This window comes from Phoxinus phoxinus (assembly GCF_949152265.1).
Source record: "Phoxinus phoxinus genome assembly, chromosome: 20".
In the NCBI taxonomy this organism is placed as follows: Eukaryota; Metazoa; Chordata; class Actinopteri; order Cypriniformes; family Leuciscidae; genus Phoxinus; species Phoxinus phoxinus.
In genome coordinates this window covers 31,651,338-31,667,240 of record NC_136895.1, presented here as the reverse complement: position 1 = coordinate 31,667,240, position 15,903 = coordinate 31,651,338, and the positions used below count along the sequence as shown (strand labels likewise).

Here is a 15,903-nt window from a genome sequence, read left to right as displayed (position 1 = left end):
TCAATCTACATTCTAGGGCGTGGCTTAGCCAAAGGCGAATTGCGCTGGGTGCAAGATAGGGCCCATAGAATGTAATTTCTGTCTGGTGCCACTAGAGGCACAGTTTTGTCTGTCTATATGTCTGTCTGTCTATACGTCTATTTATCTGTCTGTCTGTCTATTTATATGTCTGTCTATATGCCTGTCTGTCTGTCTATATATGTATATTTATGTCTGTCTGTCTTTTTATATGTCTGTCTATATATATATGTCTGTCTGTCTGTCTATATGTCTATTTATATGTCTGTCTGTCTGTCTGTCTGTCTGTCTATATGTCTATATATATATGTCTGTCTGTCTGTCTGTCTGTCTATATGTCTATATATATATATATATTTATATGTCTGTCTGTCTGTCTATATGTCTATTTATCTGTCTGTCTGTCTGTCTATTTATCTGTCTGTCTGTCTGTCTGTCTATGTATGTATGTATGTATGTCTGTTAAACACTTTTTTTTAACAAACGTTGAACAAATGTATGTATGTTTCAATGAGTAATGATGTTAAATAACAATACTGACCAAAATAATCTCAATAGTAGCCGTATAGCCCCAGTAACAGCCCTGGTGTGAGTTACACTGACCCCGGGTCCACAGACAGGGGGCGCCAGAGGCCAGCACACACACACAGGATGTGGACACACTGGCAGAGAGAATGAAGGAGAGGAGAAAATAAGAGAGTAAAAGCATCAGGTTTGAAACATGGCGCTGAGAGCCGCTCTGCTGAAGAGTATCTGGTACGCTTTCACGTCCCTGGACACCGAAGACAGCGGCAAAGTGTCCAAATCACAGCTCAAGGTGAGACGTGTGTGTGTGTGTGTGTGTGTGTGAGAGAGAGAGAGTGACAGACAGGTGTTTGACTGTGCATGTGTGTGTGTGTGTGTGTGTGTGTGTTGTGAACTTACCAAACTATAGTAGTGTTCTAAATCTCACTTTATGGATGTCCACGAAGTAAAAAGTGATTGATAAAGTGAATAATTCAACCGTGTGTGTGTAATATTACCTTACTTATAATAACAGCTTCCTGTATTATATGCAAATATTGTGTACGTTAGTGTTTTCAAGTGCGCACTTAATGTTTCCACGCAATACATCAGTGAGTGTATGAGGCTGTACAGTGATTATTCTATAGTCACTATCTATATTAATAAGTCTATATTCACTATCATGACTGAGTCCCCGTTTGGAAGTGTTGAAACTGCTGTTCTAGTTAATCTGACTCACGCTCTGTGGCTTTAGATTGGCATCAAACAAAAGCTGCAGTCAGACTCAACTCTCTGTGTATGTGTGTGTGTATGTGTGTGTGTGTGTGTGTGTGTGTGTGTGTGTGCGTGCACAGGTTCTGTCTCATAACCTTCACAGTGTTCTGCGGATTCCTCACGATCCGGCGGCCCTCGAGAGACACTTCAGCGACGATGACGACGGGCCCGTGTCTAGTCAGGGGTACATGCCGTACCTGAACCAGTTCATACTGGACAAGGTACCGGAACACAACTGGACAACTGGACAGACACACACTCATTCAACACTCATGAGACTTGAGTTACGAATCACTGAACGACCAACTTTGACCAACGTTTATCCCAAAATTAGTCCATTAACACAAACACAAACTCATTCAACACTCAAGTCACCAACTTTGTCTCGGATGTTTATCCCAAAATGAGCTCAATCCAGTAAGTGTTTAGAGCGACTGTATAGATTATGAGTGAGTACGAGGAGGCTAATTCGTACGATTTGTCTAAACTCCAGTGATGTGTAGGTTTAGGGGGCGGAGTCAGGGCATTCGCACGAATTCACGCGAATCTCGTAAAAAAATTACGATATAGCAAAACTCGTACGAATTCGTATGAGTGAAGTCGTACGAATTAGCCACCTCTTAAAATTCGTACGAACTGCCGTAAGATCGGGTTGGAGGCACAAGTCTCCATTAGCTCTGTTTCCATACACCTATTTTATGCGCATTATGGGATATCGCATTAAAAACGCTGGATGGAAATACCAAGATGCGCATAAATTCTAAAATATCCGATACATGCATATAAATAAGACGGACACACATTTACCGAATGAATCCCTCATAAACTCGTGTGACTTTCCCTCAGCGGAGGCTGTGATTGGATAACTGGAGTAACCAGCGGACCAATCACATCGCAGCGTCTCGAATGTTGGTTTGGTGATTCTGAAACGCCGGAGTCGAAGTGTGTGGTCAAAATGATTGGGTTTAATTCCCTCCAGAAGCGTCACACACACACGAGTGTGTTCCTGAACACTAGCATCCGAGCGTGTTTACTGAGTTTCGTCTGACGCTCGAGACACACTCGTTTATGATGAGGGAAAAACAGCCACTTTGCATAAACGTACTATTTTATTTCTGATATTTTGTCCCAGGAAGTGACGATTTTGTTCCCTTGAACACATATGGGATGGAAACGTTGCTTTATTCGCAAGTCTTTTACGCGATATTCCAATTTAAATTCGCAACTTTGCTTAGAAACGTAGTGAAACTCGTTGATTTTTCTGAGTAAGTAAGTAAGTAAGATGGTGTTGCGTTTGCTGTGTGGTCAGGTGACGGAGGGGACGTTCGTTAAAGAGGAGGTCGACGAGCTTTGCTGGACTCTGTGTTCGAAGAAAAACTACCGTCCCGACACACTCCGGGTTCTGACCAATCAGGACGCTTTCCGGATCTGGTGTCTCTTCAACTTTCTGGCGGACGACAAATACCCCCTCGCTCTCGTGCCGGAGGAGGTGAGCAACAAGCCAGCTAGCATGTTTCAAAAACCAGTTTGAGCAGCGTAACATCAGCAAGAAATCAAAAACAACTCGATTTACATTTTCATTCACGACCCTTGACATTATTCTGATCCTAGTCTGCATTTCAGTGTTTACGATGAAGGTTGAATCACTGTTGGATTTTGTTGCAAATTGAATCAACATTGATATTCCGACATTGTTTAAACTTTTTACTTTTGATACAGATCAAATTTCACCATCTATTTAAAGTATTTTGTTATGCACAAACATATCTAATACACTACATACAGTCTATCTAATACAACACACACACACACACACACACACACTCGCACAGACTTCTAAAGTTTTTATTTAAATATAGTTATGTATTTATTTACATTTGAAAACATTTAAAATATATATAAAAAATCATATATATTTATGTAAATGAGCTCATATAGATGCAAAAAAATGGTACCTCATGAACAGTATTTTGTTATCCTTTTTACAACCATTTAGCATTAAACGTTTCAATGTTATTAAAAGTTTTTTAGTGTTAAAATGTATATATAAACCCATTTTTCATATAGATTTAGATTTATAGAAAAAATATTATATAATATATTTTTATAATATAAATAATATTATCTATAATCATTTATAAAAAAATTTGGATGTTATAATGTAAATATAATTATATATTTATTTTAGTGCTGTCTAATAGATTAATTGCGATTAATCACATCTAACATAAAAGTTTGCATATATATATATATACATACATGTATGTATGCATATACTGCATATATATGTATGTATATATATGTGCACACACATTACAAACTTTCATGTTAGATGCGATTAATCGCGATTAATCGATAAGATAGCACTAATTTATTTATATATATTTTGAGTATATACACGCTTCATATATGTTTAAATAAATATGTAATAATAATATAAATATATAATAATTAATATTTATATATGTATGTAAGTTAACTTATATAGATGCAAAAAATATTAGTGCTGTCAAACCGATTATTCGCGATTAATCGATTCTAACATAAAAGTTTGTGTTTATATATGTGTGTGAATAATATATATATGTGTGTGTGTGTGTGTGTGTATTATATAAACACAAATAATGTTTGTGCAATTAATCGCGATTAATCAATTTGACAGCACTAAAAAATATACATTAAAATAAAAAAGTATTTAGTTATCATTGTTTAGTAAAGGTTTTTCATTATTACACATTTCACTGGGACGTGTTTTGATGATGTTTGCCGGTGTTCCGGCGTGTGTTTGTGACGCGGTCAGGCGGAGTATCTGCTGAGGAAGGTGAGCAGTGTGATGACGGTGGAGCTGAGCTGTGTGGAGCTCGAGGAGCTGCAGTCGCGCGACGCTCTGAGCGTGTGGACGGTCCTGGAGCTGGTGAACGCGGCAGCCGCTGGCCGAGACGCCGACGCCGAGAGCCTGTCCATGGCCGTGGAGAAGGTGTATCGGGAGATGGTGGGGAACGTGCTGAAAGAGGTGCGCTGATGTCACTTCCTGTCTGGTGTGGAAGCTCCGCCCATGTAGAGCGTTGGGTACTGGTGTGGAAGAATGGGTTCTGAAACCCGGCGCCAAAAGGGGCTTTTGCACCGCAAGAATAGGTCATATAGTAATAAATTGTAATATATTATTCAATTATAAGATTTTTTTTATTTTTTTATTATAAAAAAGTAATTCTTTAATGTCATTAACTATAGTTTTGTGGCTCTTTAACAAAAAAAAAAACAATATCCATTTAGGCACCAGTACCGTTTTAAAAGTATCGATGTGTGCACGTGTGTTTTAAAATAGATGTCTATTTGTATTAATAATATTTTTATTCCTTGTTTTATTTTAATTATTTTTATGCACCTGTGCACCAGGACAAATAACTTGTACATTCCTTGTCAATAAACGCTGCTTCTGGTTCCAGGGTTACCTGTGGAAGAAGGGACACCTGCGCAGAAACTGGAACGAGCGCTGGTTCTGCCTGAAGCCCGGATTCTTCTCGTACTACGCCAGCGAGGACGGCAAGGAGTGTAAGGGTGTCATCGAGATGAACCAGAACTGCTGTGTGGAGGTACGGCCAGTGTTTGAAGGGGTCCTAATGCTCTTTTCACAAGATGTAAAATAAGTCTCAGATGTCCCCAGATTTTTATATATCATGTTAAAGTTGTCACTTTTTAGGGGTGAGCAAAAACACACCGTTTTTGTGTTTCTTTCCCTTTAAATGCAAATGAGCTGCTGCTCCCGGCACAGGGGCGGATCTTCAAGAGCTTGTTCGATTACCTCACACACACACACACACACACACACACACACTGAAAACGTAAAAAACTTTGAGCCTTTTATGTTCAAACCGGAGTCAGACAAAGATGGAGAGACTCGAGAAGAAGTGACAACATGTAGAAGAACAGGACATTTCTGATTGGTTAGTTGATGAATTTATGTAGATTATGAGTAGTTATCTTCTAGTCATTGATTAGCATATTCTGTCATGATAATCTATAAATCGTGTTCCGGGGGCGGGGTTTATGTAAATTCTAGGGTTGGTGATGTCACTAACCCGGGAGGAAGCTCGTGTAGTTCCTACCAGCCGTTTGTTGTAGTTCTTAAAAAAAGTAAATATCTCCCTTTGCTCTGAACTTTGAGCGTCGTAACTTTGCAGATGTTGTTTATGATCAAACAGCAACATTACACACTAACTACAGCTAGAAAACACAACATTACACACTAACTACAGCTAGAAAAGTGAAATCATAATCAACCACCCCTTTAATTTATAAATGAATAATCGGCGGATCAAAAACAGCACTGTGACTGACACAACTCAAGTTTTCCCGGAACATAAAATCCCGTCATAAACAGTGACGGCACGAGCATCATTCACAAGCTTCTTAACGTAAAAAGAACGTAAAAGTCCAAAATCTGACATTTCCCGAACAGGACCCGCTTCCCACGAGCGCATGTTTCCCGTCTGACGTCACGTCTCGACTGTGATTGACAGGTGCTGTCGGACCGGGACGGGAAGAGATGCATGTTCTGCGTGAAGACGCTCAACAAGAGCTTCGAGATCAGCGCGCCGGACTCCAGACAGAGACAGGAGTGGATCACAGGTGCGATTTCACTCGCAAAAATCATTCTCTCAATATCTAAACATCCTTTAAACAAAGTACACTTACAAGTCTACTTACATTTTTGCTTTATATATATATATATAAAGCACAAACCTCACTGAATTTGATTTGATTGGTTGAGTTAATTGTAATAGTTGTTCCCTGATCCCGAGTCCATCAGCGATCCTGTAAGTGTCCTATATATATATATGCTTTCACTCTCTCTCTCCGCAGCGATGGCGACGGCTCAGCGCTTGTCTGCGTCGGGCCGGTTGTCTCTCCACGAGGAGCTGAAGGCTCGGCGTCGGGAGCAGCGTGAGGAGCGAGAGAGGAGGCGTTCGCTGCGGGTGGAGGAGACCCGGCGTCTGCAGGAGCTTCAGGAGGAGCGCGAGGAGCAGCGGGTGGAGCTGAAGCTGCTGAAGGAGGCGCAGATGCAGACACGAGTCTCTCAGAAGGAGGAGGAGAAGCGGAGGAGCAGACAGCAGGAGGAGCTGCAGAGCACCCTGGAGAAGCAGCTCGTGCAGGCGCAGGAGGTGCACACACACGCACACACACACACACGCGCACAAACACACACACACACACACGCACACATACACACACATGCACACACACTAACGCACACACACACACACACTGTGAAATCAGTCCAATGGCGTAAAGGCGGGTGACAACATGGCAGGACACTATAAAACGCACCCAGACCAAACATGTCCACTTCTGATAGGCTGAAGCAACTCGATCACAGGCACGCCGGAGGTATGGCAGGGCGACGTAATGCCACGTTCCCTCTTCAGGGAACCGAGGTTACAGTCGTAACCGAGGCGTACCCTTTCAAGGGAACTCACGTTGCGCCGAGATGGCTCTGTGGGAACGTCTATACCAACGCCACCATAGTGACCAGTGCCTGTCTTGTGTGAAATCAGGCGAGCACAACAAAGACAGAATCACCTGGGACCCAGGGGTGAAGCCCAAAACTAGGTTGTAAACCCGACGAGTGTGTGCAGAAAGGACCAGCCCGTCGCATCACACACATCTTGTCGGGATACCTCTAATACAAGGCTACAAAGCCCGAATTGTTTCCTGTGCAGGGAGCTCTAGAGTGATCGTGGCCTCAACAACCTCAGTTGAGAAACCTGAGTCTATGAGCCATGTCTGCCACTCCATATGAGCTCCACCACCCCGGGGTGGAGTCTCCCTTCCCCGGGCCTCAGCCCCTGCCTCGACAGGGTGTCTGCTCCCTGAATCTGGTGCCAAGGTATGTAGAGTCTGAGCCAGGCGATCAAGTGCCCGGTGAGATGATGACCCATCCGTGGACACAGAGGGACCATCCATGATCGCTCCCCAGCCCGTGAGGGAAGCCTCCGTCGTAAGCGTTACGCGACGACATGGAGCTCCCACCACAGGACCCCGGGACAAGAAACAAGGCTTCTTCCAGATAACTAGGGCACGTAAGCATCGCTGTGTAACCCTGATTATGCAAATGGGGTTGCCCCTCGGGGGCCTGAGGCACCACTGCAGGGGTCTCATGTACAACAGGCCAAAAGGTATCACGTTGGACACTGCTGCCGTCAGACCCAACAGTCTCTGAAACTGTTCCACAGTGAGTGACTGGCCTAGCTTTATTCCTTTCACAGCCGACAGGTTGTACTCTATGCGTGCCGGTGAAAGGCGTGTCTGCATCGACATTGAGACCCCCAAACCACGTCTAAAAAAGTAGTCCTCTGTAGTGGAGAAAGCACACCCCTTTTTGGCGTTTAGCCGTAACCCCAACTCTTTCATGTGGGCGAGAACGACATCTTGATGCCGAACCGCCAACTGATGCGACTGAGCCAGAATCAACCATTCTTCGATGTAGTTCATGATGCAAATACCCTGCAGACGCAGAGGCGCCAGAGCTGCATCTACGCATGTTGTGAAAGTACGGGGTGATAGTGCTAGGCCGAACGGAAGAACTCGATATTGGTAAGCATTGCCCCCGAAAGCAAACCTCAGGAACTTCCTGTGACACGGAAGGATGGATATATGGAAGTATGCGTCCTTGAGATCTATCGTGACAAACCAGTCCTCGGATCTGATCTGTGGCACGATTTGTCACAAGGTTAACATTTTGAATTTTAGCTCCACGACTGTCTCGTTCAGAACTTGCAGATCAAAAATGGGACGCAACCCCCCATCCTTCTTTGGAACGATGAAATACCGACTGTAGAACCCGGTGTCCCTGCTGGATGGGGGGTACATGCTCTATGGCCCCTTTCTCTAACAGGGTTTTCACTTTGTTCCAATACCAGAACCTGCTCGGGGCCCACCACGGTGGATAGGACCCCCATAAACCTGGGCGTGCGAGACCCAAACTGCTCTTTTCTGTTTTTCAAATATTTGGCAGTAGTTTCTACACTGCCAAACATTCTACTAGAGGTACCAGCCTCTCGAGACTGGCTTCAGTTTTTTGTTGTGCAATCACCCCGACGCCCAGTAACGACGAACCGGGAGGGAACGACCGAACTGACTGCTCTAGGACCCTCCTGAGGGGACGGGCATCCCAGGACCACTACGTTTCCGGGTGGACCCTGAGATATGTGCTCGCCGGAGACCGAGGTGAAAACACACGAGGTGGCGGGGTTGGCATAACGGTCCCCTGAGGGCAGCGACAATGTGGAGAAACCATGTACAGATTCAACCTCTGCCCTCGCTGCCCCCTGGGGACCGTTATGATAACCCCGCCACCTCGTGGGTTTCGGGGCGCAGCGGTCTTCGTCGAGCACATATCAAGATGCCGCCGCCTGTTTTGCTGACTCCTGAAACCTCTCGACGACTGAGTTAACATCGTTGCCGAAGAGGCCAAAAGGTGATGGGTGCATCCATAAGGAAGTTCTTATCTTTCTCTTTTATATTGCTCAGGTTTAGCCATAGATGCCTCTCAGTGGATTTAACCATCTCCTTGGTGGCCCTGAGAGAGAGATCTGTGGCTCGATGCAGTTCACAAATCACGTCAGGGCCAATACCCCCGCCCTCATCCATATCTCCTAACAACTGACCAGCGGCTGAGTAAGCCTTACCCACTAAGGATCAAGTTGCTCTAACTGGCTTAGTGGGTAATGATAGTGGGAAGATGCTGATTCAGGGGAGAGATAGCTCGCGAGCGCCTCTCCCCATAACCGTGCTCTTTATAGTTCGATATAGAGGAATAGTTGGATGTTTGTGCAGTATAAACTCTATAGGAAACTGGTTTCTCCCACGATCTAGACACCTCGATGTGGAGATCGGGGGAAAACGGAAGGTGTTGAGGTTGTGAATGGGTCCTGCTTATCAGCTGGCCAGTCGAGACTTAATCTTTCCACAGCTCTCGTTACAACCTCAACAAGCTCCTAAAAAGCAAGAGACTGAGGTGACGAATCCTTAGTATCTCCTGCTTCAATACTGCCAACATCTAGTTCCTCAGAGCTAGATAGCTGCAGTATTGGTGCCTCAATCGGGGGCAGGGGTGCACACACAATCTAGATTGCTGCTTGCTCGCCATATTGTTAGGATATAGATATATGTAGACAATACAACACCAAATAGACAGAGAGAGTTTCACAATGAGCGCTACTGAAGCCCCACCATTGGACTGATTTCACATGTGCTTCAAGCGTCATCATGCAAAGCGTTCCCTCAGCGTCAATCAACACAGCACGAGTTTTCATTTTTACAAATATAATAATTTTGATATTAATAGAAAATCAATACAAAAATAAATAACTTACATTTTATTTAAATAATAAAAATAGAGTATGATTTTATATCTAGACAAGTTAAAATTTCTAAATAAAATCTAATTAAAAAAAATATATATTTTTAATTAAAAATTTAATTAAAAGAGTATGATATTTCTAGAAAAGTTTAAATATCTAAATAATTTTTTTTTTAATTGTAATTTGAATATTAATACAAAATCAATAAAAAAAGTGTTAATAATTTGTATTTAATTTAAATGATAAAGTTAATTATTAATTTATTGAAAAATAACTCATTAACATTAACATGACCCGCCCACATTTACAAATCAACACATGACATGATAAATGACATTATGAACTAGAACAGTCTGACGGCAAGCTCAGCTGAAAACATATCTTTTTAACTTAGCTTTTAGTTAAGGGTATTCTGTTTATTGAAATAATAACTTGTTTTTATTTAGATTTTTTTCTCTCTCTCTACACTGATCTCACTGTACAGTTGTGTGAGGGTGTGTGTCTAAGAGTGTGTAGTCATGCATGTAGTTCATTGGCTTCATTGACTATATGTTTTAGTTATAACTGTGAAGCACTTTGGGCAACAACTTTGCTATTAAATGTGCTTTATAAATTAATAAAAGTTGAAAGTTATATATATATATATATGTAAGTCTTAAAGGTACAGTACAAAAACAATTATTCTTTTATTAACTAAAAGTGTGAAAAACTGCATCAAAAGTGTAAAACCCGTTTCAGAGAGCAATAGACATGAACAGGAAGTCTTATACGAACAGTCAAACTGAACTCAAGACACAAGTGTGTGTGTGTGTGTGTGTCAGGCGCGTGCGAATCTTCGAGCGGAGGTGGCGGTTCGCGATCTGGAGGCCGAACATCAGCGACGGAGAATCAGAGAACTGGAAGATCTTCATCACAGACTGCAAGAGGCTCTCGAGCAACAGATCCGAGCGAGACAAGAGGAAGAGACGTACAGATACACACAGACCAGGTGCACACACACACACACACACACACACAGAGAGAGAGAGAGAGACATACAAAGAGAGAGAGAGAGAGAGAGAGAGAGAGAGACAGAAAGGTTGTGAGTGACTCTCAAAGGAAGCGCCGCCCTCACACTTAAAAACCCACAAGTGCACACATTTTAATTTGATATATTTATGCAAATGATATATAGATAACGTACAGACTTCTAACGTTTTAAATATATACACACATTTATATCATAACTATTCATTTAAATTAACTTAACCTAAACCTTCCATTTGTTTAAAAATTAATTATATATATATATATGCATGTAAATTAGCACATATTGATTGGTTGTTTTTATTTAAAGATAATTATAGATTTATTTAAATTTCATTTATTGCATAGATTTATATATTTATGTATGTATTATAATAATATAAATCATATAAAATATATAATTATATTAATATAATAATATTATATAATTACAGTAAAAGTAAATTAAGTTGTTTGTTTTTTTTCTATTTATTTTAAAATTTTAATATTTGGATACACTATTTTCAGGTGTCATTGTTACAGTGTAATTATATATTTAAGTACTGAGTAATAATAATTAACTACATATAGGGTTAGGGTTTGGTTGAGGGTTAGTTGTGTGTAATTATGCATAATTTACTGCTATTACTACGGTAAGTACATGTAACATATGTAAAACACTGGAAAATAAAGTGTTACCTAATATATTTATATATACATTTCATTTACTTTAAATTTTTTTTTTAAATCTTTAATCAAGTCGCTTAAGGAGGTTTGGACACATTTAGTCCCTGTCAGAATAATAATAAATAAGGCTGTTAAACACACACACACACACACACACACACACACAGTACACGTAACGCTTCCTGTCAGCTGAGCTTTGGTTTGGTCTCGATAAACGCTGCACAAATGCTGACGTGTGTGTGTGTGCTCAACAGTTTTTACCACATTAGCGTCACTAGTTTATCAGACACACTGATTTCCAACCTAAGTCATTGTTTTACTTGATAAATAAACATAAAACTAAAGTTAAGCATAAGTGCTGACATTTAACGCTTCATTTCTCTTCTAAACGTCTGAGTAACACGGCCTAACAAGTTCTGACCACTTTTTTTTCAGTGCTAGTTTTCAGTTTAAACACTGTTTAAATGTGAAGAACCATTAGCTTTGGTGTTCAGTATTAACACTCATGTTTACTTTTAGCTACACACATTGACGTTAGCTTTATCTGATCTATTTCTGGCAATTAGCATTGATGTTTCTGGTGTTTAGCTTAGATTATCAGTGATATTTCTAGTGTTTAGTTGTGTTAAACTTGATATTTCTGATGTTTAGCTATGCTAGGAGTGGTGTTTCTGATGTTTAGCTATGTTAACAGATGTTTCTGATGTTTAGCTATGTTAACATTGATATTTCTAGCAATTAGCTGTGTTAGCATTGATATTTCTGGTGTTTAACTGTGTTAACCTTGATATTTTCGGTGTTTCACTGGTAATATTTCTGGAAATTAGCTGTGTTAGCAGTGATATTTCTGGCATAATTAGCAGTGTTAGCAGTGATATTTCTGGCATAATTAGCAGTGTTAGCAGTGATATTTCTGGCATAATTAGCAGTGTTAGCAGTGATATTTCTGGAAATTAGCTGTGTTAGCAGTGATATTTCTGGCATAATTAGCAGTGTTAGCAGTGATATTTCTGAAAATTAGCTGTGTTAGCAGTGATATTTCTGGCATAATTATCAGTGTTAGCAGTGATATTTCTGGTGTTTCACTGTGTCAAACTTGATATTTTCGGTGTTTATCTGTGTTGGCAATGATATTTTTCTGGTGTTTATGCTAGCTGTGATATTTATAATATTCAGCTGTGTTAGCATATGTTTCTGGTGTTTAGCTGTGTTAACATTGATATTTTCGGGTTTAGCTGTGTTAGCAGTAATATTTTTTTCTGGTGTTTATGCAAGAAGACATATTTCCGGTGTTTAGTCGTGCTAACAGACATTGATATTTCTGGTGTTAGCTGTGTTAGCAGTGATATTTCTGGTGTTTATCTATGCTAGTAGAGATATTTCTGGTGTTTAGCTGTGTTAGCAGCGATGTTTCTGGTGTTTATTTCTGCTATGTTTCTGGTGTTTAGCTGTTACCATTGATATTTCTAGTGTTCAGGTTTAGTTCTGTGTTTAGTTTGCCGTGTTTCTGTGTTTATTTAGCGCTGGCATTTAGCGCTAGCGTTTAGCCTGACAGTGCTGCTGGTGTTTCCAGGCTGCTGGCGGAGGAGGAGGAGAAGGTGAAGTCGCTGCTAGCGCTGCAGGAGGAGCAGGAGGAGCAGCTCCAGCAAACCCAGCGTGAGAAGCAGGAGCTCAAGCAGGAGATGGACAAGAAGTCCCAGGATCTGGGCGAGGCCCAGCAGCAACTGGACAAAGTGCGGGCCAGTCGACGCAGAGTGGACCAGGACATCGCGGTGAGCTTGTGTTGCGTTTATCACGTGTTCCTCCCAAGCTAACGGGGAACGTCCTCAGAGCTTGTGGCGATGTTCTCTCAAAGTGATTCCAGTAACATTAATAGAACGTTCGCTCAAAGTTATCTGGTCTTTAATAATGTTCTTTAGCACAAAAACAGTCATGGGACGTAGTTATCGTGCGCTGGTGTGGAGCTAATATAGTTATCGTCCGCTGGTGTGAACACTAATATAGTTATCGTGCACTGGTGTGAACACTAATATAGTTATCGTCCGCTGGTGTGAACACTAATATAGTTATCGTCCGCTGGTGTGAACACTAATATAGTTATCGTCCGCTGGTGTGAACACTAATATAGTTATCGTCCGCTGGAGTGAACACTAATATAGTTATCGTCCGCTGGTGTGAACACTAATATAGTTATCGTCCGCTGGAGTGAACACTAATATAGTTATCGTCCGCTGGTGTGAACACTAATATAGTTATCGTCCGCTGGTGTGAACACTAATATAGTTATCGTCCGCTGGTGTGAACACTAATATAGTTATCGTTATAGTTATCTTCCGCTGGTGTGAACACTAATATAGTTATCGTCCGCTGGTGTGAACACTAATATAGTTATCGTCCGCTGGAGTGAACACTAATATAGTTATCGTCCGCTGGTGTGAACACTAATATAGTTATCGTCCGCTGGAGTGAACACTAATATAGTTATCGTCCGCTGGTGTGAACACTAATATAGTTATCGTCCGCTGGTGTGAACACTAATATAGTTATCGTCCGCTGGTGTGAACACTAATATAGTTATCGTCCGCTGGTGTGAACACTAATATAGTTATCGTTATAGTTATCGTCCGCTGGTGTGAACACTAATATAGTTATCGTCCGCTGGTGTGAACACTAATATAGTTATCGTTATAGTTATCGTCCGCTGGTGTGAACACTAATATAGTTATCGTTATAGTTATCGTCCGCTGGTGTGGACACTAATATAGTTATCGTCCGCTGGTGTGAACACTAATATAGTTATCGTTATAGTTATCGTCCGCTGGTGTGAACACTAATATAGTTATCGTTATAGTTATCGTCCGCTGGTGTGAACACTAATATAGTTATTGTTATAGTTATCGTCCGCTGGTGTGAACACTAATATAGTTATCGTCCGCTGGTGTGAACACTAATATAGTTATCGTCCGCTGGTGTGAACACTAATATAGTTATCGTTATAGTTATCGTCCGCTGGTGTGAACACTAATATAGTTATCGTTATAGTTATCGTCCGCTGGTGTGGACACTAATATAGTTATCGTTATAGTTATCGTCCGCTGGTGTGAACACTAATATAGTTATCGTTATAGTTATCGTCCGCTGGTGTGAACACTAATATAGTTATCGTCCGCTGGTGTGAACACTAATATAGTTATCGTCCGCTGGTGTGAACACTAATATAGTTATCGTCCGCTGGTGTGAACACTAATATAGTTATCGTCCGCTGGTGTGAACACTAATATAGTTATCGTTATAGTTATCGTCCGCTGGTGTGGACACTAATATAGTTATCGTTATAGTTATCGTCCGCTGGTGTGAACACTAATATAGTTATCGTTATAGTTATCGTCCGCTGGTGTGAACACTAATATAGTTATCGTTATAGTTATCGTCCGCTGGTGTGGACACTAATATAGTTATCGTTATAGTTATCGTCCGCTGGTGTGAACACTAATATAGTTATCGTTATAGTTATCGTCTGCTGTTGTGAAGCTAATATAGTTATCATTATAGTTGTATTTAAAGTTATCGTTGTTGGTGCGAAAGGGCCTTTAGGTCATGTTCCTGTTAGCTGTGTCCACACTCATGAACGTGTCGTCCACAGGCCGCCCAGCGTAAACTTCGCCAGGCCAGCACGAGCGTTAAGCACTGGAACGTTCAGATGAACCGCCTGATGCACCCCATCGGCCCTGGAGGTTTGTGTGCTTGTACGTTTATGCGTTTTGAATGCAAAAGAACATGTGTTGATTTCTATTTTTCTTAAAGAAAGGAGAGCGTCCTCCGGTAATCTCCTCGCCCCTCCGGTCCGCGTCCCCTCCGTCAGCGAGACCGAATCGAGACCTCCAACGAAAGACGAACAGAACAGCCTTGAATGTGAAGATAACGAGAACATGGACTGTGGGAGCAACGAAAGCACAGAGCCGACCGACCTTACCGCTGAATAAACCTGACATAACCGTGATAAACCTGACTGAAAATCCCCTGACATAGCAACCGTAGCTGACTGTGACTGATCCACAGCTGTGAGCATTACTGAATATACATGTGTTCTGTTATTATTGTCGTCTGACAGAATCAGGCTGTTTTTTTGGTGAAACTTGTGGTTTTACTTCCTGTTTCCTGTGTCAGCAGAAGATGCTGTGCTGTGTAGAACTGATCTTTATCTCCCGCTCACTGTCTTGAAAGAGAATAAAGGATTTAAAAAAACTAAATATGCGAGTCTTGAAAGTGTTTTTTTACAGTATTATCCATAATCTTACTCAACAAATACTGAAGACAAAGCACTATTAAATTCACTTTAACTTCAATAATCAATAATGTCTTACATAATGCGTTTTATATAATTATCTGGATACTAAAAACATTTAACAAACATTTTAAATTCTCTCAACTTTGTACAGACCTTATTTTTTACAGTCTATGGATGGAGCTTCGGCTCTTCTCTGTTTTATGTGGCGAACAGCGCCACCTGTCGGCGATTACCGGAAGTGAGCTAAAAAACTCAAAGGAAATG

General features: G+C 41.2%; 1 protein-coding gene across 1 annotated transcript; it reads left to right on the top strand.

Moving 5' to 3' along the window:
* Positions 1–619: 619 nt before the first annotated feature.
* Positions 620–15,601, top strand: def6b (DEF6 guanine nucleotide exchange factor b). Its single transcript, XM_079593808.1, has 11 exons — positions 620–835; positions 1,377–1,517; positions 2,606–2,785; positions 4,097–4,309; positions 4,743–4,889; positions 5,817–5,925; positions 6,160–6,458; positions 10,481–10,647; positions 12,925–13,123; positions 14,995–15,085; positions 15,156–15,601. Exons 1-11 carry the CDS (start codon positions 740–742, stop codon positions 15,332–15,334), a joined length of 1,821 nt encoding a protein of 606 aa, XP_079449934.1. The 5' UTR covers positions 620–739; the 3' UTR covers positions 15,335–15,601.
* The last annotated feature ends 302 nt before the right edge of the window (positions 15,602–15,903 follow it).

Bases quoted from the DNA above. Each gene is read 5' to 3' on its own strand.
- def6b (XM_079593808.1), top strand. From the start codon at position 740: ATGGCGCTGAGAGCCGCTCTGCTGAAGAGTATCTGGTACGCTTTCACG. The intron at 836-1,376 runs GTGAGACGTGTG...GTGCGTGCACAG, and splicing joins TGTCCAAATCACAGCTCAAG to GTTCTGTCTCATAACCTTCA. The intron at 4,890-5,816 runs GTACGGCCAGTG...TGTGATTGACAG, and splicing joins ACCAGAACTGCTGTGTGGAG to GTGCTGTCGGACCGGGACGG.